Genomic DNA, 21,759 nt, shown 5'->3' with positions numbered 1-21,759 from the left:
TTTTTGTATTTTTTATTTTTCCAATTACATGCAATAGTAATTTTTCAACATTTCATCCATTTGTAAATTTATGAATTACATGTTTTTCTATCACTTTGTTGGAGAATAATCTGGAAAAAGTTGAACATGTATATCCGTATTTAACACATTTACATATTAGCCATTTTGTGTGTATGAGGAATTAGAACTAAGAGGGAAGAAAAAAATCATAGGTTAGAAAAGAAAAAAAAGTTTTTAAAATGTGAACATAGTATGCCTTCAAATTACATGGTTTCTTTTTTTCTGGATTTGGATAGCATCATCCATAGCAGAGTTGTCTTTGATCACTGAACTGCTGAGAGGACCTGCATCTATAATAGTTGATCATCTCACAATGTTGTTATTAAAGTGTACAATGTTCTCTTGGTTCTTCTCCCTTTACTTAGCATCAATTCATGTAATTCTTTCCATGCTTCTCTAAAGTTCAACCACTTATGATTTCTTATGGAACAATAGTACTCCATAATATTCATATACCATAACTTGTTCAGCCATTCGCCAATTGATGGGCATCCCCTCAGGTTCCAATTTTTTACCCCTATCAAAAGAGCTGCTATAAATATTTTTGAAGATGTGACACTTTTCCCCTTTTTAATGATTTATTTTGGATATAGATCTGGTATTGATATTGCTAGGTCAAATGATCAGTTTTATTATTCTTTGAGCAAAGCTCCAGATTGCCCTCCAGAATGGCTGAGTCAGTGTAACAGGTCTTAAAAGAATTTTTGGAACTATACCTAAATAGTTATTAAACCATGACTTTGACCCAGTACTACTGATGCTGGAGGAAATATGAGCAGTTAAAGGTTTGGGCAGAACATGAAAGAATTCATGTAAAAGACTGACTCTGTCCTGGAATGAATTTTTTTTTTGGGGGGGTGGAATATTCCTGTGAGCTAAAGGGAACGAGAGACTGAGTGTCAGGAAACCATTGATCCCTGAGCAGAGAAGGAAACTAAAGGAAAGAGCAACCTAGACCTAAACTGCCATGAAAGGTTGAGCAGTAAAGAAAAAGAAAAGGAGGAAGGAAAGTTTGGGAGATCACTCACCTCAAGTCTGCTGCTATCCAAAGGAAAGGGAGCAACCCAACCAAGGAAGTGAGCAAACTTTTTAAATAGGAAGTAGGGAGACTTAGGTGAGAGTAGGTAGCTCAGAGCAGAAATGAGCTAATTAGGGATATGTAGATGAAGGGTGGTAGCTCAAGACAATCCTTTTACTAGGGCAAAAACCATTATTATGTTGATAGACTTTCAAGGAATGGCAGGGTACTTTCATAGACCTCATCTTAATACGTTGAACAATGGGATATTTCTCTAATGTTTCTTCTACTCCTCCATTCAAACAATTTAGGACCAAAATCATTTGGGAACAGAGGCTATTCCCTGCTGAAAAGGGAACTGGAACTTTCCTTGCATAGCATATCTTGTTTGAGGAGGAGTTGGGGTGCAGCCAAGAATTGGCTGACTCAGGATCCAAAGGACTGAGACAGGATTCACAGAACACTGGCTCCTAACTTCTGGTATAGGATGATATTCTGCTTGGGTTAACAGATTGAGATGTATCACTTTTAATCTGGAAGAAATTAACCTCACAAGAAATATTAAAATATGGCTCCCAGGTTCAGATAGGGATGAGTAAGTAGAAAAGTCAGGATGCCTAAGAAGAGGCCCTGGGAAAAAAAATAGCAATTCAGGGAAACAGTAAAAATCTGAACAAAGATTGAGTAAATAGGTAATCAGTGTACCTAACATACCCATCTCAGGAGAGCTATTTGGTTGCTGAAAAAAATGAGATCTTACAACCAATTTTTCCTTGAGAAATAATCAGGTCTATGTCCATTATTAGAAAAAAGAAATTGAGACCCTCCTAGACCAGGGAATCCACAAATCTTAGCCAATATACACAGAAAATTCAGTTCTTTATTCTTGGCATTATTCAATAAAATCCCAATTTATACCTGGAGGGTGTTTCGACTGACAGACCAATATCAGAATACTTTTTTAAAAATATGGATTCTAATACAAAGTGAATTCATTAAAAGTTTACAGATCAATGTATGTAATATATATACATTTGTTAATTGTGAGGAATGTGAGGGCATTGTTGGTCTTCAAAGGGTGTGGAGAGGGGGGGCCCTTTGAATTCCATTACAAAGGGGGAATGGCCCCAGCCAGTCACAAAACTGGGGAGAGTTCTGATCCCATTCCAAAAATGCCAAACTAGATTAGAAAAAAATAGTCTTTAACTGATCTTCTCCTTTGCACATGCTCAAGGAGATCTATCTGTTCTTGCTCATTAGCATAATGAGCAGAGCCCAGAAATGTATAGGAACCAATGTATCCATTAGATTTGTGACCCCAGCCTATAGTTGGCATGAAGGGGCAGGAACAAAGTCTTTCAAAGTGCATAAAAGAGTTTGTATGATGGGATTTCCCCACCCCTCTCTCCCACCATGAGAAAGGTGTGCCATTTTGTTAAGATAATTTAATAAAAACCATTTTAATCACTCTGGACTAAGTATTCTTGAGCCATTTATAATGATAATCATTTTAGAACAACATGTGAGAGCAGCTAGGTAGCACAGTGGATAGAGCACCAGCCCTGGAGTCAGGAGTACCAGAGTTCAAATCCAGCCTCAGACACTTAATAATTATCTAGCTGTGTGGCCTTGGGCATGCCACTTAACTCCATTTGCCTTGCAAAAAAAAATTAACTGTACCAGTAAATCTGAAAACTGCCTCCTTTTGTCAAATACTTTTTCTCACTCTCCATTCTTCTAGAGCACTCAGTGTCCAAGAAACTTTCTACTCTCTTGACTTTTTTTTTTAATGTTACACTATTCTGCTTTACCTCTTACCTGATCATTTCTATGGCCATGTTTCCTCCTTGTGCTTCAAAATATGTGCTCCAAGTTTCTGCCCTCAGTTTTTTCTTATATTTTCTTCCTTTAAGATCTTATCCATGCAATAGCTTCTGACTTTAAAGTCCCAAAACATTTGTAATTACATGTTTTGGTCATTCTTTACCCTTGCCCCCCTCCTCCTCCCCAGACAGTCTTCCTTACATTCTGGCCTCTTACAGAATTCTCTTTATCCTTCTATAAGAGTTCAGAATTTAAGTATTGTTTTGTCAGATAGTTTAGTTATTTCTCCTTTCCAAGGAAAAATATGTTAGTTAGGATTCATTAATAAAGTATAATTGCAGTCATGAAAGTGGGTAAGCTTGCTATACTGTATAGAGAGTTGTATTTTGTTATAAATAGGTCATATTTATAAATAGCTAGTCCAGGGTGATTAAGATAGCTTTTTAATAATTAACTTTTCTGCAGAAAAGGACCTGTTTCCCTAGCAGAAAAAGGCAGTAAATTAGAATAAAGTCTAGTCTTATATACAGTTTGAAAGGCATGTAACACCCCATCGTGCCAGTTGTTGGTCAAGGTTACAATCTAATTGAGTGGGGAGTATATCAAAGAATAACATACAAGAACTAGGCAGCTAGGTAGCACAGTGGAGAGCACTGACCTGAGTTCTCAGACACATGATACTGACTAGTTGCGTGACTTGGGCAAATCACTTAACTTTGATTGTCTCATATCCAAGGCCATCTCCAGTTGTTCTGATTCACATCTGGCTCCTGGACCCAGATGGCTCTGGAAGAGAAAGTAAGGCTAGTGACTGAGCATAGCCACCTCACTCAAATTCAATTCACATGTTCATCATGGCATCACCTCCCCAATGTCCTGGTCTTCATCAAAAATGAAAGACAAATATTATTATAGCATACAGTAGGTGAACCAAAAAATTGGGCATTTCCTAATTCCCATGGAATGAGGGACTAGGTGAGGGAATTGGAGTTTGAGGGGCAGAGATAAAAGTTGCTTATTTTCTGTTTCTGTCTGTGTGTCTTCTCTTTGAAGACCATACTCTTCCTGTAGGAATGATTTAAATTTTTAAGTTACTTCATTCACCCTGGGGTAAAAAAAAAAGGACTTTTTAAAAAAGATTTTTCTAACAGGTCCCACTAAAAAATCAGGGTGAGCACAGTGCTAAGAAGCTGTGACTTTGAATTACTTGGAAGAGAAATGCAAATCAAATAACTTTAAAGAACACGATAGATAATGAGTTAATACTGAAGAGATTGTGGGAAGACCTACACATTAATACACTATTAGAGTTATGAATTGGCCTAACTATTCAGGAAAACAATTTGGAATTATATGAGGTAAAAATCACTAAATTAAAGCCTTCAGCCCAGAGCTCCCACCTTAGGCAGTCCAAGGCAGAAAGATTTCATATTGAGCAAAATATTCAAAGCAGTGCTTTTTTTGTGGAAGGAAAGAACTAAAAGGAAAATGGGCATCTCTACTGAGGATCAGGCAGACAAACTGTGATAAGTAAATGTCATGGATTATAGTCCTGGGAGAAACAATAATTAGGAACCATGAAGAAATATATATCATTGGATTGTGAGCTACTCAAGAGCGGAGACTATCCTTTGCCTCTTTTTGTATCACTAGTACTCACTTAGCACAGTCCGATACATAGTAGGTACAGTTCTTTTTGTGGTGGTAAAGAAATGGAAATTGTGGAGATGCCCATCAATTGGGGAATGGCTAAATAAGTTATGGTATATGAACATCATGGAACACGATTGTTGGGGTCTAATTTGGGGTTGAGCAGTGATGAATTCACTGATTTAATGACTCAGAGTTTGGAGGATAGATAAGTTTATTACATTTCTCCAAATGGACTGAGTTCCAAAAAAGAACTAGGAAAGGGATGGGGATAAGTAAATTTTTAAAGGGAAAAGCAAGCAAGGGGTTTGGGCGGGAGGACTTAAGTGGGGTTCTTTCTGCATTAGTGTGGTTTAGGGAATCACACCAGAAATAGTCAAGAATGCTCATTTTATGGATAACATTCTTAACTCAATATTCCTTGTGTGCCTCAGTTCTGGTCCACATCTGGGGCATGACAACTTTGACAGAATTACAGGATACAGGGTACTAGATATGAATAAGTTTCTGATCAGATACAGATTATGTGAGATGATCTCTATTGGTTCAATGAGAAGCACAAAATAAGTTTTTCAAAGATTTTAGAAAAACATAACAGCTTTTGTAGGTAAAAAAGTATGCATAGAGACAAGTACAAATTAACTGTATTTGCTGTTTTTGCAACATTGGCTGGTTTGTACTTTCTTTTGGTAGTTTACCATCCTGGTATGGGATACATGATCAGTTTTAGCTCTATTGTAACTAAAAAGTCCTCAACTCAACTATCTTCATCCACTTCATTTCTTCTTCATCACTACTGTGCTATAAGAAATGACAAGGACTATTTCAGAAAAACCTGGAAAGACTTACATGCAAAATGAAGTGAACAGAATCAAGAAAACAAATTGCATAGTATCAGCAACATTGTGTGATCAACTATAATATAAGTCCATAAATATTTACTATCTTAATTTATGCAGAATGAATTAAGTAGAACCAGAAAGACAATATAAATCAAGAGAAAATCAGTAAGATGAAAAGTACAATAATAGAAAAGTGAATGCTTAATAATTATAAAAGCTAAATCTTGGCACAGGTGGAGAGATGAGAGGTACAATTCACTTCTCTCCTTTCACTGGATGAGTGGGGTCCTACTTGGGTGGACTTTAGCATTGACAGGAAAGGTTGATGTGCTGGTGGACTGTTGAATACTGTTTCCCATTTGTTGCAAAGGAAGAATGGAGGATGGGAGGGGATGAGGGAATTTATCGAACAATCAATAAATTTATCAGCAAACATGTATTTCACACTGGGTACACAAATAAATGGATCAATAACAAAAAAACCAAGGGCTTGGACTGACCTCAATGTACACTCTGCCTCCTTATAAGCTTTCCTCTGTGTATGTGGAGGGGAGGGTAAGGCAAAAGACTCAGTCACCATGGAAACTGCCACTGAACTTGCTGGTAGCTTGCCACAGGTTACATGCCACTGGTAACTTGCTGAAAGGTAAAAGGGTCAGTGTCTTCTGAAAGTTTGTTGCTAGAGCCAACCTCCTACCCAGAAAGGGGGCTGACCTGACATCTGGTCCAACCTGGCATTTATAGATGGGGAAATTAAAGTCCAAAGATAGCTAGAGCAAAACCAATTGCCAGAAAGACTTGCAGTTCATCTGGCACAGGACTGCCCAGGGAAAGGGTGAAGCCTGGATCTTGGGCCTATGACTCCTTCTACCTACATGCACATTAGATTCTGTGAACTAAGAATGGGAGCCACCCCAATAAATCTGAGTCTTAAGGTCTTAGATTTTGCTTTGAGGTTCATAGTACCCACCTAGATCAAATTAATAATCAAAAAGATCACAAAAACCTTACAATGAAATGCAAATTAAGAGTTGAAATAGATTTCAAACCAAAATATCAAGCCAACTTTTAAAATTAATTGCATATTGATAATTAAATGTCAGTATAATTAGCCTCCTTCAAAACCTTTTTTTTTTCGAGGGGGAACAGGGGCACTAACATCTCCTTATTTCCCCAGGCTTGAAATGGGCAGTCACAGGGGCATTTATTTAGTAGCATTGAAAGCTTAACTCTGCTGTTTTTGCAACATTGGCTGGTTTGTACTCTCCTTTGGTAGTCCAGAAGTTTACCATATTGGTGTGGAACTCTACTTCAGCTAAAAAGTTCTCAATTCAAGCAAATCCACCAGCCTCTGATGTAGTAGAGTACAGATGTGACATCACAACTGACTTCCTTGGCAATTCTATTTCATTTTTATCTTAATTACAATTCTCATGGCATAAAAAAATGATTGGTTAAGAATCCCTGGGTTGTGATGGAGAATACCATCTGTATCCAGAGAAAGAATTGTGGAATTTGAACAAAGACCAAAGACTATTACCTTTAATTTAAAAAAAAGTTACCTTATTATGTAATTTTGCTATCTCCTTAATTTTTTTTTTTACTTAAGGCTATGATTTCTCTCTCATCACATTCAACTTAGATCAATGTATACCATGGAAACAATGTAAAGACTAACAGACTGTCTACAGGGGTGGGTGGTGGGTGAGGGAAGCAAGATTAGGGGAAAAATTCAAAATAAATAAAATATTTTTAAAAATCCCTGGGTTATAGAATTAGGCTGAAGGGAATATGATATTCAGCAGAGATAAATGGGAATTTTTGCATTTTGGTATAAAACTATTCCCAACTTAAATATGAGGCAGAGTTGGACATGGATAGAAGTGTTATTCTGATAATGATTTGGGAATTTTAGTGAACTGCAAGCTCAGTTTCAGGCAGCAGTATGATTCAATAGCCAATGAAACTAATGAAATGTTTTGATTCCATTAAAGAAGGATATACCTTCTAGGAAAAAAGAGGAAACAGTTCTATTGTACTCTGCTCTCAAACAGATTTCATGTGGAATATTATGTTTACTTCTGAGTATCACTTGGTTCAAGAAAGACAGTTTTTAAACTAGAAAGCTCACAGTAACAGCCAAGATGAAGGGCCTAGAACTCATTCCATGAGAATCAACTGGAATAAAAGGACATGTTTAGGCTAAAGATAAAAGTTGGGGTCCATTATAATTGTCGTGAAGTATGTGAAGGGCTGTCTCATGGAGAAGTGGCTGGTTCTAGTTTCGGCCCTAAAGAAGAGAACTAGAAACATGGGTAGAAATTACAATGGGGGGGGGGGGGGCGGCCCGGAAGAGGGGTGGCCAGCCAGAGCCAAAGAACCTCAGCCTCCTGGAGGCAGCCCCAGGGCGCTGGGAGCTGCGGCTCACAGCAGCGGGGGAGTCTCCTGGGCTGCACCCTGGGGAGCACCTGCACGGAGTGGGGGAGCAGCGGGGGACCCCTGCCAGGGCGAGCACTTGGAGCCCAGCCCTCAGGGCACACAGCCAGCAGCCTGGTCTTCGGCAGCCTAGACCCGGAAACAGAAGCAGGTAGAGGCGGTAAGCAGGAGCCCCCAGGGCATGAGCCCATTGAGCTGAGGGAGGGGAGTGAAGAGAGACTGCAGAGCTCTGTCCTCTGCCCCTGGAACAGGACTCTGGAGCTCTGACTACATTCAGATCCTGATCCCAGTCTAGGCCTCCCCATAGAACAGCAGGCCCCCTCCACCTCAGCCCCGTGGCAGAGGGGGGCACTTATGGTCATTCACAGACCAGGAGGGAGGACAGAGCCTCACACACTGAGACCCTTGTGGGAGTGTCCCAAAAGCTCAGGAAGCACCCCCCAAAAAACAGGCTTAGGCTGGGAAAATGAACAAAGAAACAAGAGGAAGACCATTGAGAAATATTTTGCAAATGAGCCCAAGAAGGATCAAAATACTCAGTCTGAAGATGAGGAAGCACAAGCTCCTGCATCTAAAGACTCCAAGAAAAACAGAAATTGGGCTCAGGCTATGATAGAGCTCAAAAAAGACTTTGAAAATCAAATGAGGGAGTTGGAAGAAAAACTGTGAAAAGAAAGGAGAGATATGCAGGAAAAACATGAAAATGAAGTCAGCAGCTTAGTCAAGGAAATCCAAAAAAATGCTGAAGAAAATAGCATGCTAAAAAACAGCTTAGGTCAAATGGATAAAACAGTTCAAAAAGTTATTGAGAAGAATGCTTTAAAAAGCAAAATTGGCCAGATGGAAAAAAAGAGATAAGAAAACTCTCTAAGGAGAACAAATCCTTCAGACAAAGAATAGAATTCAGGGAGATTGATGAATTTACCAGAAATCAGGCATCAATACTTCAAAACAAAAAAAAAATGAAAAATTAGAAGAAAATGTGAAATATCTCATTGAAAAAAACAACTGATATGGAAAACAGACTTAGGAAAGATAATTTGAAAATTATTGGAATATCTGAAAGTCATGATCAGGAAAAGAGCCTTGACATCATTTTCAAAGAATTACTATAGGAAAATTGCCCTGATGTTCTAGAAGCAGAGGGCAAAATAGAAATGGAGAGAATCCACTGATCCCCCCCGAGAAAGAGATCCCAAAAAAACCAACCCCCAGGAATATTATAGCCAAGTTCCAGAACTCCCAAGTCAAAGAGAAAATATTACAAGCAGCCAGAAGGACACAGTTCAAATATCGTGGAGCTGCAGTCAGGATCACACAGGACTTAGCAGCAGCTACATTAGAAGCTCTAGGGCTTGGAATACAATATACCGGAAGGCAAAAGAGCTTAGAATGCAGCCAAGAATGAACTACCCAGCAAGGCTGAATGTCCTCTTCCAGGGAAAAAAAGATGGACTTTCAATGAACCAGGGGAATTTCAAAGGTTCCTTTTGGAATGGCCAGAGCTGAACAGAAGGTTTGATCTTCAGATACAGGACTCAGGTGAACCATGGAGATTGGAGGAGAGGGGGGAAATATGAGGGACTTAATGAGGATGAACTGCATGTATAGAAAAATGATACTGATAATATTCATATGAACCATCTCAGTTAATAGAGCAGGTAGAGGGAGCTTTTATAGTTGAAGCACAGGAGAAAGCTGAATTCGAAGATAAAATATGGTGTAAAAATGGAGTCAATAAGAAAAAAAGGGAAATGGAATGAGAGAAAAAAAGAGAGGGGGAATAGTCCAAGCTATTTCACATAATAAGATTTTTATTACATTAAGCTATTGCAATGATATGGAAGGGGGGAGGCAAGGGAGAATGAGGGAACCTTTGCTCTCATCAGAGATGGCTAGGAGAGGAAACAGCAAATATACTCAATGGGGTATAGATATCTGGAGTAAGGAGGAGGAGGGAGCAGGGGGAAGGGGTGGGGATGTAAATAAAGGAGGAGAGGATGGACCATGGGGGGACAGTGGTCAGATATAACACATTTTCTTTTTTTACTTCTTGCAAGGGGCTGGGATTGGAAGGCCTGCCCAGGACCATAGGGCCAGGTGGATTCTGGGCCTAAGGGGTGGTATGGGGGCTCAGGGCTTCTTGGCCCCAGGGCCAGGGATGTCTGCTGCGCCACTCAGTGACCCTACAGCAGAGTCGGAGTGAAAGGAGAGAGAAAATATAGTACATGGTAGTGGAGAAATAAGAAAGGAGGGAGTTGCGATCAGCAATGGCAACGTTGGAAAAATATGGAAGTAACTTTTGTGATGGACTTATCATAAAGAATGTGATCCACTCACGACAGAGTTGATGGTGTTGGAACAAAGACTGAAACACATTTTTTGTTATTATTATTTGGGGGAGGGTGCAGGGCAAGTGGGGCTGGGTAGCCTGCCTGGGGCCACATAGCAGGGTGATCATTGGGTGTCTGGGGCCAGATTCGGACCCAGGTGCTCCTGGCTTAAGGGCCAATGCTCTGTCTGCCACCCAGCCACCCCTACTATTATTACTATTTTATTTTATTTTGGGTCTTTTTTTTTTCTTTTTCTTCTTTTTTGGTTTTTGCAGGGCAGTGGGGATCAGGTGGCTTGCATGTTACATGGCTGGGTGATTATTGGGTTTACGAGGCTGGATGTGGACTCTGGTGCTCGTGGCTCTAGGGCTGATGCTTCGTCCATTGCACCACCTGGCCATACCTACAATTATTACTATTATTTTTTTTAATTTTAATTTTTTTCTCCCCCCTTTACTTTTTTGCCCAAGCAAGTCTATCTATATTCAATGGGGGAGGGGTATTTTGTTTACTTGTAAACAAGTATATCTTATTAATGTAAAGAAAAACATTTGTACAAAATGAGAATAAAAAATAAAAAAAAAGAAATTACAATGGGACAAATTTAGGCTTTAAGTCAGGAAAAACTGCCCAACATTATGAGCTGGTGTTTGAAAGAATGGACTGTCTAGAAAGATCATGAGGTTTACCTCCATATACGTCTTCAATAACTGAATGACCACATTTTGGGAAAATTATAGTGTAGATTCCTTTCATATATAAGATTGGATCAGATGGCTAAATCTCCTCCAGCTCACAAATTTAGTGAAAATCTCAGGAACTAAAACTGAAGGCCATATAAAGAGCAATGAAAACATACATGATGGAGATAGTGGACTTCAACACCTTATTAACACTAAATTATGTGATAAATGCCTTGCATAAGATATTGTCACAGACATGAATTACAAGAAGAGTGGAGAGGTCACATAGAAAATACAATGGATAACAAATGGGCATCTACCTGCCACATTGATACCTACATGTCAAGAGACCTAGAAGAGGGAGCAGTTAGTTGGCACAGTGGATAGAGTACCAGTCCTGGAGTCAGGAGGACCCAGGTTCAAATCTGGTCTCAGATACTTAATAATTGCCTAGCTATGTGACCTTGGGCAAGTCATTTAACCCCATTACCTTAAATAAATAGCGTTAAAAAAAAAGAGACCTAGAGGAAGCCCCCATCATTTGGGTTGGGCCTTGGGAAATAATTTATAAAAAAGACTTGGACAGGAGTCAAAAAGGAATGTAAGGTATACATGGAAGATAATATGTATTGCTAAACAGAGAATTCACATTAATGGGATGACTAGCCATTGAAGGAATAAAATACTAACCTGTATAAATTTAATCAATAAAAAATCCAAATAAAGAATTTTTTAAAAATAAGATTGCAAATGAAACTTTAAAGTTACAGGTAATTTAAAAATACTTAAAATGTGTATATTAAGAAGATATCAAAATATTTGCTCTTATTTCCCCCTATAAATTTTTTATGGATTTTATTGCTATATAGACAGCTTGGTAAATAAATAATTTTGGTTCATTCTTTTTTTAGCAGGATTTTATATGTTTTCTGATACTTCTTTGTATTCCTTATATTTGTCACTTCTGATGCCACAGTAATAGTCCTCTAAGTTAATACACTAAATTTCCCAACATACTATGAAGAATTTTGAAGAAATAGACCCTTTTTTTCCTCTTCCTCCTCCCTGCCTCCTTCCTGCCATACATAACATTTTATGGGCATAGTTCTAATCCAAGAATGTATTAATCAAAAGGTATAAAATTTTGTAGATATTATGCAATGCTTTTAAAAGAAGGCACCAATGCATGGCTCTATCAGAGTAAGTGTCACTGCTTTTTCACATCCTTTCAAGGACTGAATTTTATCTTTTTTAAAACCATCATTTCCAATATTATCAGCTTAGGGAAGTATGTACGAAAAGATTGTTTTAAGCAGCACCAATCTTTTGTGAACTTGATTCTTTGGTATTTTACAAAGTATAAACCTAATTGAAGTTTTGCCTAAGGCATATTTTCAGGTTAATCTCTGGCATATCGTCGCTGATGTTGAATAATAGATGCCTTGCTGCAAAAAGTTTTCCCACACACACTACATAAATAGGGTTTCTCTCCAGAATGAGATTTTTGATGTCGAGTAAGTGATGAAATGTCAAAAAAGGTTTTCCCACATTCATCACATCCAAAGGACTTCTCTTGAGTGTGGATCCTCTGATGTAGAGAAAGGGATGAATGCCTAGCAAAGGCTTTTCCACATCCATCACATGCAAAGGGCTTCTCTCCAGTATGAATTCTTTCATGAATCATAAGGGATGAAGGATTTAAGAATGGTTTCCCACATTCACTACATTTATAGGGACTATCTCCTGTATGAGCCATATGATGTCTCATAATAGCACTTCTATGTCTGAAAGCTTTTCCACATTTATTACATTTATAAGGTTTCTCTCCAGTATGAATTCGTTCATGTTCAGTAAGGGATGAATGCTTAGAGAAAGCTTTCCCACATTCACCACATTCATAAGGCTTCTCTCCAGTATGAATTCTCTTATGGGAAGTAAGGTAGGAATGGTTCAAGAAGGATTTCCCACATTCCTTACATTTATAAGGCTTTGTTCCAGTATGTGTTAGCAGATGTCGTGTAAGATTACATTTCCAGCTAAAGATTTTCCTACATTCATTACATTCATAGGGTCTCTCTCCAATATGACTTGTCTGATACTGAGGAAGAGAGGAGCAGTAAATAGTTTCCCCACGTTGGCTGTATTCTTGGCTTTGCTCCTTACTATTTTTTTGAGGGGTTATCATTAATAGTGGTCTAGGATCACTCTCATGGGAAAGGGTTATCTCCAATGTCTCCCCTTCAGAGTATTCCTTCTTCTTGTCCAGTGCACCACCAGGTACACAAACTCCTTGACACGAAGAGTCTACTGGAATCATCAATATTCCCAAGGATTCTACTTCTGCAATTTTCTGCTTTGTAGATGACTTCTGGTTCTCACAATGACTTTTACAGTCTGAAACCAAGAGAAAATACAACTATAATCTGTTCTCTGTACTGTAAAAAAGAAAAGTTCCAATAGAAAGGATAATGAAATTGAAAATAATGTCCCCCAAATATCTAGACAGGCAAAATATAGGAAAAAGGAAAAAAAAAGTCAAGCATCTTGCTCATTAAGAAACTTGAGAAAAGTAACTAACTTTTTATGCAAACTGAGCAGTGAAGATGAAATCATCAGAGCAATGTGTTATGAGGCGCAGAAGCCACTGAGTAGGAGAGGTAAAGAATGAATTATATGATGGAATATGAAAAATGAACTTTCAGTCAGTAAAGAGAAGTAGTGCCAGGCAAAGGCAAGTTGAGAGGAAGTACTATTAGATAGTAAAAGATACATGAAAAGGAAAGAATCACAACTGAGGAAAAGGAAGGAAAAAGAATCACTACAGGAAAGGAAGAAAACACAGCTTTCCTACCTGAGCTGCTTATGGCAATAACAAAAACAAGACTTCTGAGAATAGCTCCCTTGCACCAAACTGCTAGGCTATACTTACAGGGATTTCAATATTTCTGGTTCTCAATCACTTACCTAAAGAACTTTTAAACATCTCTTTTTCTTCAGATACTGGCAGATTAAGAAACCATGGTTCCTTGCCTTGCTCCAATTGGAAGATCACATCAGGTTTCAATATGGGAAGTCCTATTGGTGAAAGGAAATGCGAGCAGCAATCCATTCATATGGATAGCACTATTGGCAAACCCTTTACATATATTGTCATTTTTTAAAAAAATCTCATATTTTATTTGTTTTCCAATTAAATACAATAATAGTTTCTACCAATCATTTTTTGCAAAGTTTTGAATTTTATAATTTCCCCCCTCCCTTCCTTCCCTCCTTCCAACAGAAGGCATTTACATTTGTTACATCTTTACATTTGTTTCCATCATATGCATAAATCAAAATTAAATGTATTGATAGAAACAACATATCCATAAGGTATAAAGAAAATATTAGAAATAGCAAAATTGAAGAAGATGATATTCTGTCTTCATTTAAACTCCATAGTTCCATCTCAGGATTCAGATGGTACTCTCTGTCACAGATGCCCTAAAATTGTCCTTGATCATTGCACTGATAGAGTGAGCATTTCCATCAAGGTTGATCATACCCCATTTGTTGTTAAGGTATATAATGTTCTTCTGGTTCTGCTCATCTCACTCAGCATCAATTCATGCATGTCTTTCCAGGCTTTTCTGAAATTACATTTCTCCTGATTTCTTATTACATTGTCACTTAATATTATGATAGATCAGGAAGTAAATATGATAGGCATTATTATCCCTTCTTTAGAAATTTGTCTTAGCCATGGTCACTGACCTTTGTCCAAAAACACAGAACTTTCCTAAAAGTTCAACCTTTAACATTTAACATAGAAACTCATTAACATTTTATAATATACTGGTCTTTCTATACATTCTTGAGGTTTGTGAAATACTTTTATACTGACTATAGTGTCAGGTGCACTACAACACCAGCAGGGACCCAGACCTTCCAAATGAAAACATGCCCCAAGTCTTTCTTATTTTCTCTCCCATCTTCCCAAATTCACAATAACAAATAAATAAAAAAGTAAAGCCATCCTAACAAATATGCTTCAAAACCAGAGGTCTCATTCTTTGCCAAGAGGTGGTAGACTATTTCCTTCTCTCCTCTGGACTGCAGACCACTCACTACATTGATCAATGTTCTCAAGTCTTTCTAAGCTGTCTTTCTCTACAATGCTGTTGTCATCATAACTGCATCAAATCATAAAATGTATTGTGGGTCCTCTGAAATAGTCCATTTTATCATTTCTGAAGCCATAAAAACATTTCATTATTTTAAAATATCTTTGTTTGGTTCTTGTCCTTTGTTATCAAAGAAGACCAAATGACATCACCATATTTGAGACAAATTATAATGTGTCCAACTGTGGCTGATAAGACCAATATGAGTTCAGAAAGTTCTACCACAGGTCAGACACAAATAGTTCATGTGAACACCTGGGAATGGGTACTCTAAACTTACAAATGTCAATCAAATGTTTACCACTTGTTAACCAAAATTTGTTTAGCCATTTCTCGATAGATAAGCAATCTATTTAATTCCAATTTTTTTCCCTTCTGCAAATTAGAGCTGTTTTAAATAGTTATTACCAAAAAAGTCCTTTTCCTCTTTCTTGAATTTGTTTTTGGGTATAAGAACAGTAGTAATAGAGTTGAATCAACAATTCATAATTTAGCAATTTTGTTTTGTTTTTGGTTCTGTTTTTAGTTTTTGCAAGGCAATAGGGTTAAGTGGCTTGCCCAAGGCCACACAGTTAGGTAATTATTAAGTGTCTGAGGCCAGATTTGAACTCAGGTACTCTTGACTCCAGGGCTGGTGCTCTATCCACTGTGCCACCTAGCTGCTCCTATTTTAGTAATTTTGGGGGCACTTCTTAGTTGCTAGGCTTACAACCTTAAAAATCATTCTTTACTCATCATTCTCTTTCTCTCTCACACACCATCCCCATGCCATCTGTTGTCAAGTCCTGTCAATTTTGTGTGTGACCATCTCAGACATACCTCCTTCTCACCTCTGTTGCTGTCACTACTCTGGTACATCCCCTAGTCACCTCATGCCTAGACTACTGCCAAAAGGAGTTTTAAAAAAATGCAAATCTGATTGTTTTGCCTCTCCCTTTTTTTTGTAATTCAATTCTATCTTATTTTCAGATCCAAATTCTCTCCCTCCCTCCTTCCCTCTCCCATTGAGAAGGGGGTGGAAATCTATTACATATATAAATATTGACACAAAATAAATTTCCCTCATTATCCATGTCCAAAAAGAAAAAGGCTTCAGTCTACACTCTGATTCCCTGAGTTCTCTATCTGGAAATAGACACAAAGTTTTATTGGGAGTCCTTTGGAATTGTGGTGGGTCCTTGCATTAATCAGAGCTCTTAAGTCTTTCAATTTTGACTGATTTTGTACAATATTGCTGTTTTTTTTTTGCAAATTATTCTCTTGGTTCTGCTCACTTGAGAGGTCCATTGAAGTTCCCTCTCTCTCTCCCTTTAGTTTTGTTATTTTGTCAGATTCAGCTTCTTTACCAAATGTCTAAAAAATATTGACAATCCTGGCCCCAACAGATTTTGGAAGTCCCCCCCCCCCAAGTTTCCTTGTTCTAGCAGGCTCCATATTATCATTGTTGGGAGCTTATTTCCTCTTCATTTCTTTAGCCCAATCAACCCTTGTCACCAGTTCTAAGTCACACTACCATTCTGCAGCACCCTATTCTCCAGTGGATGATAAAAATAGAATAATAGAATATAGAATGGAATAAAAAGTTTCTCTTCTTCTTAGGGCACATGTCAAAAATGCTAAAAAACAAAACACTCATATCTTTTAAAAAAAAGTTTCTAGGATCCTGCCTTTCCCTGATTCTCAGGCAAACAACAAAACTTCATAGTTATCTTCAGTTATATCCAGTGCAGCAAGGTTTCAAAGTAGTTTCTGTAAGTATCTCTTATGTGACTACACTTCAGACACAGTCACAATGAAATATAAATAATTCCAGGTCCATTTCTGTACTCACTCCCATTTTAACAGAGGAATGTTTTCTTAAGATGGGGCAGATGCTAAATTGTAAAGTGGTAACCTCTCTTACCCAATGAGATGAGGTTTCTATAGTTCTCCAGCATCACATCCCTGTATAGGTCCCTCTGAGCAGGGTTCAGCCATCTCCACTCCTCCTGGCTAAAGTTCACGGCAATATCCTTAAATGTCACTGATTCCTAAAATATAAAGATATTCTTGTTCAACCATGGAAGTATAAATCCAGAAGAAAGTGTAAAACTAAAAATATTTAGAGAGACAGAGAGGATTACTAGGAAGTGGTCCTGGAATGTTAAGGGATCTGTATACTGTGAGGTAAGGAGACAAGTAGAGGCCTGTGACCTAAGGTAGAAGACTAACCTTGAATTTGTGTCACTTTGTTTATCACTGAGCCCTACTGAAGAAGAGCCTCGTTAATGAGAGATATTCTTTACTCTCTTATCTGGGTAGAGAAGAACCATGGAGAGTGGAGAAAGTTGCCAAATTTTGGAAATTGTGTCAATATTTTTGAGGAGAGAAAATAACCCCATTCACCTGGTACCTGACTGCCAGGAATTGTTGGCATTATATCCTCCTCTTCTGTCCTTTTTCTCTTACAAAAAAGGCAGACTCCTGAAAACAGGGGCTGGGAAAGAAAAGAAAGAGATACTGAATCTAGTCTTGTTTTCTTATGGAGTCATAAGCTACTTATGAAAATCATACCTTATACCCTATCTTTGTCACATCATTCATAATTATGTCCTATAAGATAAGAGACAGAAAAATATGCAAAACAATAACATGTAACAGACTTTTTTAATGATGAAGAATTCTGGTTATTGCTCATTTTATAAAGAGAAGAAATGCCTAAATGTCTTGGTTTATGGAGTACTATTTTAAACATATGTCCATATTAGTCATGTTGTGAAAGAAGAACCAGAATAAAAGGGAAAACCACAAGAGAAAAAACATAAAGCATAAAACAAATATGAAAGTTGAAAATAGTATATACTTTGGTCTGCTTTCAGGTTCTACTATTCATTCTCTGGTTGTAGAGGGTATTTTCCATTATAAGTCTTTGAGAATTGTCTTTGATCTTTGTACTGCTAGAAGAACTAAGGCTATCACAGCTGATCATCACACAGTGTTGCTGTTAATGTGTAAAATGTTCTACTGGTCCTGCTCACTTCACTTAGCGTCAGTTCATGTCAGTCTTTTCAGGCTTTTCTTAAACACGAGCATTTATAATTTCTTACAGAACAATAGGTTAATTGCATTTCTTAAGATCTGACATAAAAGTTAATAATTAAAAAATCTATCTGCTACTATTCATACTACATCTTAAAACATTAGCAATTTAATATATATGACAAGACAGAAATTAGTTTATTCTCATAAAGCTACTATGTATCTTTAATACATACAGCTCCTAAGTTGTCATTTTAATGTAAAATCCTGGCTTGAGAGAGGGTACCTGCCTTTTGCCTTTCTTTGCATCTTCTACCTCTGTATAAAAATTGCCTAGAATATTTGACTGACCATGGTATGAGGTAATTTATAAGGTAATGAAGTAGAACTGTCTAACCCATTCCATGAGGACTTTTCATATGAGTCCATAAGATTCAAACTTGTGTTAAACTAGTATAATTGACTAAAAGAAAGGAATTTCTATAAGGCAACAATTCTCCCAACAATGGTTGGAATATTCAATAATAAAAAAAGTTTCTACTAGATCTAGTCACTAAAATAAAATTGAGAGAATCAGTTAATTTCCTTTAACATTTACATGTTAAATACACACACACACAAAACAAAGATCATATACTTACATAGATATATAGACATATATGGTATAAAGAGACTCATTCCCTTTCATCCTAAGGTAGTGGACAAATTAAATCCTTTGGCCCCCTCAGATTTACCTCAAATACTGAGATATACATATTCTTTTAATTTTTTTTTAACGTGTGTGGTTTTTTTAGGTTTTTGCAAGGCAAATGGGGTTAAGTGACTTGCCCAAGGCCACACAGCTAGGTACTTATTAAGTGTCTGAGACCAGATTTGAACTCAGGTAGTCCTGACTCCAGGGCCGGTGTTTCACTGCGCCACCTAACCGCCCCGATATACATATTCTTTAAGCCCTCAGTTTCACTTTCTGTGAATGAATTTATGGATGAGAACATTCAGTTGCAATTCAGCAAATTACCACTTTGCCTGTACCTATGTATCTATGTTCTTATATTTAACTTTGGTTTGTGAGGAAGAGGTAATAGTTCGAGATATATATATATATATATATATATATATATATAATATATATGTATATTTTTTCAATGTATTTATTAATTTATTTATTAATAGCAAAGAGCCTGGTCTCTACAAACCCAAAGACTATTCCAGCGGCACAGTCCATTCACATGCAGGGACAGAATTATGGAGTCTGAATGCAAATCAAAACATATTTTCATTTTTTAAAATTTATTTTTTTGTATTTTCTTTCTCATGATTTTTCCCTTTTGTTCTGATTCTTCTTTCACAGCATGACTTAAAATGAAATATATATATATGTATATATATGTATATGTATAAAACATGATAGTACATATATAACCTATATCAGATTGCCTGGTGTCTTTGGGGAGTGGAAAGGGAAGGGATGGGGGAAATTTTAGAAAAATGAATGTTGAAAATTGTCTCTACATTTAATTTGAAAAAATAAACAATAACTTGAATCATCTATATGCCCAAGTCTAAACTCTCCCGGATCAAGAGAATTCTTCTGGGGGCCAGGACTGTAAGGAAGAAACATGCCGAAGGCACTTGGTTAGACACACAGTTTAGGAAGATTCCCGGGCGAGAGACACAGCGAGCTAGACACATCTCTGTGAGTGGACAAGATCACGAAGGACGGACTATACGGTCAGGCTGATGGCACAATCTTCTTTAGGGGAATGGAAGGAGGGATAGGGGTCACAAAGGAAATCGGAGAAGTAGGATGGGAACCAGGGCAGGGAATACCATCAAAGCCAAGGGTAGAAAGTCGCTAGGGAGGGTCCCGAGCGCACCGGGTCAGCTCGTGCCCGTTCCCTCCGGCTGCTGATGTCTGACCCCGTAACTTCGGCGGTTTCTTACAGTAACGAACAGTGCGTTTCGCCGGCTCCGGCTCTCCCGTCGCTGAGGCCCATCCCCGACACGCGGGCTGCGGAGTCCGGGGGGCCGGGGGCGCCGAGGCCCCTCCCCCGCCCCGTGACTACCGAGCCCGCTGCCCTCACGGGGGCACCTGTGGTACGTGCGGGCACACACACAAACACAAACGCGCGCCAACACAAGGCGCGCCAGAGCGAGCCCTCCGCTTTTACCTCTGTCCCGACCAAACTGGCCCGCAGGCGTCCGGGTCTCCGGGTCTCCCCCGCTCCGAACGGCGCCTGCGCACTCGCTAACGCCCGCCCCGCGGACTCCGCTTCCCAGCAGCCTCAGCCGCTTTCGTACCACAGATTCCTAAGGGTGAAAGGTCAGGGCCGAAAGGTCTTCTGGGAAATCGAGTCCCCAAGCTCCGGACTCGTCTGTTTCAGCCTCTAGGAAGTGTGGCTTTGGGTCTGGATCTGCGCAGGCTCGGAGAGGGCCCTGGGCGGCGGCGACGCCTCGGAGCAGGCGAAGGAGAGGCATGAGGACCTCCGGCCTGGTAAGTAGGCTTAGGGACTGAATGGGCGGGGATCAAAGACGGGGGTCCCGATCGGTTACCATGGTAACCCCCCGGGGCCTCGCCCTCCCAGCGAGCCGCTGGGGCCGTCCTGCCGCTGCTGCGGACACCCCTGACGCGTACAGATGGGGAAACTGAGGCCCGGAGCTAGCTGGGGGGGCGGCGACTGAGAACCCACGCCGAAGCTAGGGGAGACTCCACACCCAGGGTCTTTTTTTAAAATTTTTTTAGGCTTTTGCGAGGCAAATGGGATTAAGCGACTTGCCCAAGGCCACGCGGCTAGGTCATGATTAAGTGTCTGAAGCCGGATTTGAACTCAGGGACTCCTGACTCCACTGGGCCGCCTAGCCGCCCCATCCCCAGAGTCTTTTAAAAAAATTAATTTAAAATATTTTTCTTTTATTTTCTGAACTTTGAAAAAGCACCCAAATAAAACAAACATTCCCATATACGTGGGACATCATTATAGAATTAACACAGGTTAAGACCATGCCTTAACCCAGAACAACACCCACACATCTCTGAGATCTGGCCCTGTGCTATCTGATATTTTGTTTTAGTTTTTTCTGTTTGTTTGTTTTGTTTTGTTGGCAAAGCAAGGGGCTAAGTGACTTGCCCAAGCTCACACAGGAAAGTATTAAGTGTCAGATTTTTGAACTCAAGTCCTCCTGATTCCAGGGGTGTCGTTCCATCCAACACACCACCCAGCTGCTCCTGCTGGTTGACATTTTTATCAAATACTTAAATAATGGCACCAAGAGGAATGAGTGGAAAATGCAGTGGTAGATTTACACTTCGTGTTAGGAAAAATTTTTTAAGAATTAAAACTCTCAGGGCAGCTAGGTGGCACAGTGCATAGAGCACTGGCCCTGGAGTCAGGAGGATCTGAGTTCAAATCCAACCTCAGACACTTAATTACCTAGCTGTGTGGTCTTGGGCAAGCCACTTTAACCCCATTGCCTTTCCAAAAAAAAAAAAAAAAAGAATTAAAACTTTCCAAAAGTTGAATTCACCACCTCAGGACTTAGCTGAATCTCCCTCTTGGAAGGCCTTCAAACAAATGTTGAATAATCTATTGCTTAGAATGTGGTAAGGAGATTCTTGTTCCTTTACTGATTAGAGTAAATAGACTGAAGTTCTATCCATTTCTAAGATTCTGTAAATCCTGTAAGCAATTGGGCACAATGGTAACTGGTAAGATTATGACAGCAGTGTAGAAG

The 21,759-nt window shown here is 38.9% G+C and overlaps 1 protein-coding gene and 1 long non-coding RNA gene across 14 annotated transcripts in view; one reads left to right on the top strand and one right to left on the bottom strand.

The window, feature by feature from the left end:
* Positions 1-21,759, top strand: part of LOC141504319 (uncharacterized) — an 82,794-nt gene that overhangs the window by 504 nt on the left and 60,531 nt on the right. For 4 of the 8 annotated variants that reach the window (XR_012473279.1, XR_012473276.1, XR_012473274.1 and 1 more), the window contains exon 1: positions 20,001-20,521. The exons of 2 other annotated variants lie outside the window; for them this stretch is intronic. This is a non-coding gene — a long non-coding RNA (uncharacterized LOC141504319). Of the gene's footprint in view, positions 1-20,000; positions 20,522-21,759 lie in introns of those variants that run through there. 2 more of the 8 variants (XR_012473275.1, XR_012473272.1) reach the window with 2 other exon arrangements.
* LOC141504313 (zinc finger protein 568-like) lies at positions 64-20,320 on the bottom strand. 6 transcript variants are annotated; one of them, XM_074209256.1, is made up of 6 exons: positions 19,858-20,191; positions 17,402-17,485; positions 16,913-17,039; positions 13,811-13,921; positions 12,824-13,240; positions 64-6,033 (listed from the first exon to the last, which is right to left on the bottom strand). In XM_074209256.1, exons 1-6 carry the CDS (start codon positions 19,858-19,860, stop codon positions 5,612-5,614), a joined length of 1,164 nt encoding a protein of 387 aa, XP_074065357.1. In that variant the 5' UTR covers positions 19,861-20,191; the 3' UTR covers positions 64-5,611. The 6 variants fall into 6 exon arrangements, with proteins under 6 accessions (XP_074065357.1, XP_074065355.1, XP_074065359.1 ...); XM_074209254.1 differs by lacking the exons at positions 64-6,033; positions 19,858-20,191 and adding an exon at positions 20,199-20,320 and having other exon boundaries at positions 9,504-13,240; XM_074209258.1 differs by lacking the exons at positions 64-6,033; positions 19,858-20,191 and adding an exon at positions 20,199-20,214 and having other exon boundaries at positions 9,504-13,240; positions 17,395-17,485.

This window comes from Macrotis lagotis, chromosome 1 (assembly GCF_037893015.1).
Source record: "Macrotis lagotis isolate mMagLag1 chromosome 1, bilby.v1.9.chrom.fasta, whole genome shotgun sequence".
Classification (NCBI taxonomy): Eukaryota; Metazoa; Chordata; class Mammalia; order Peramelemorphia; family Peramelidae; genus Macrotis; species Macrotis lagotis.
This window is presented reverse-complemented; position numbering and strand designations above follow the sequence as displayed.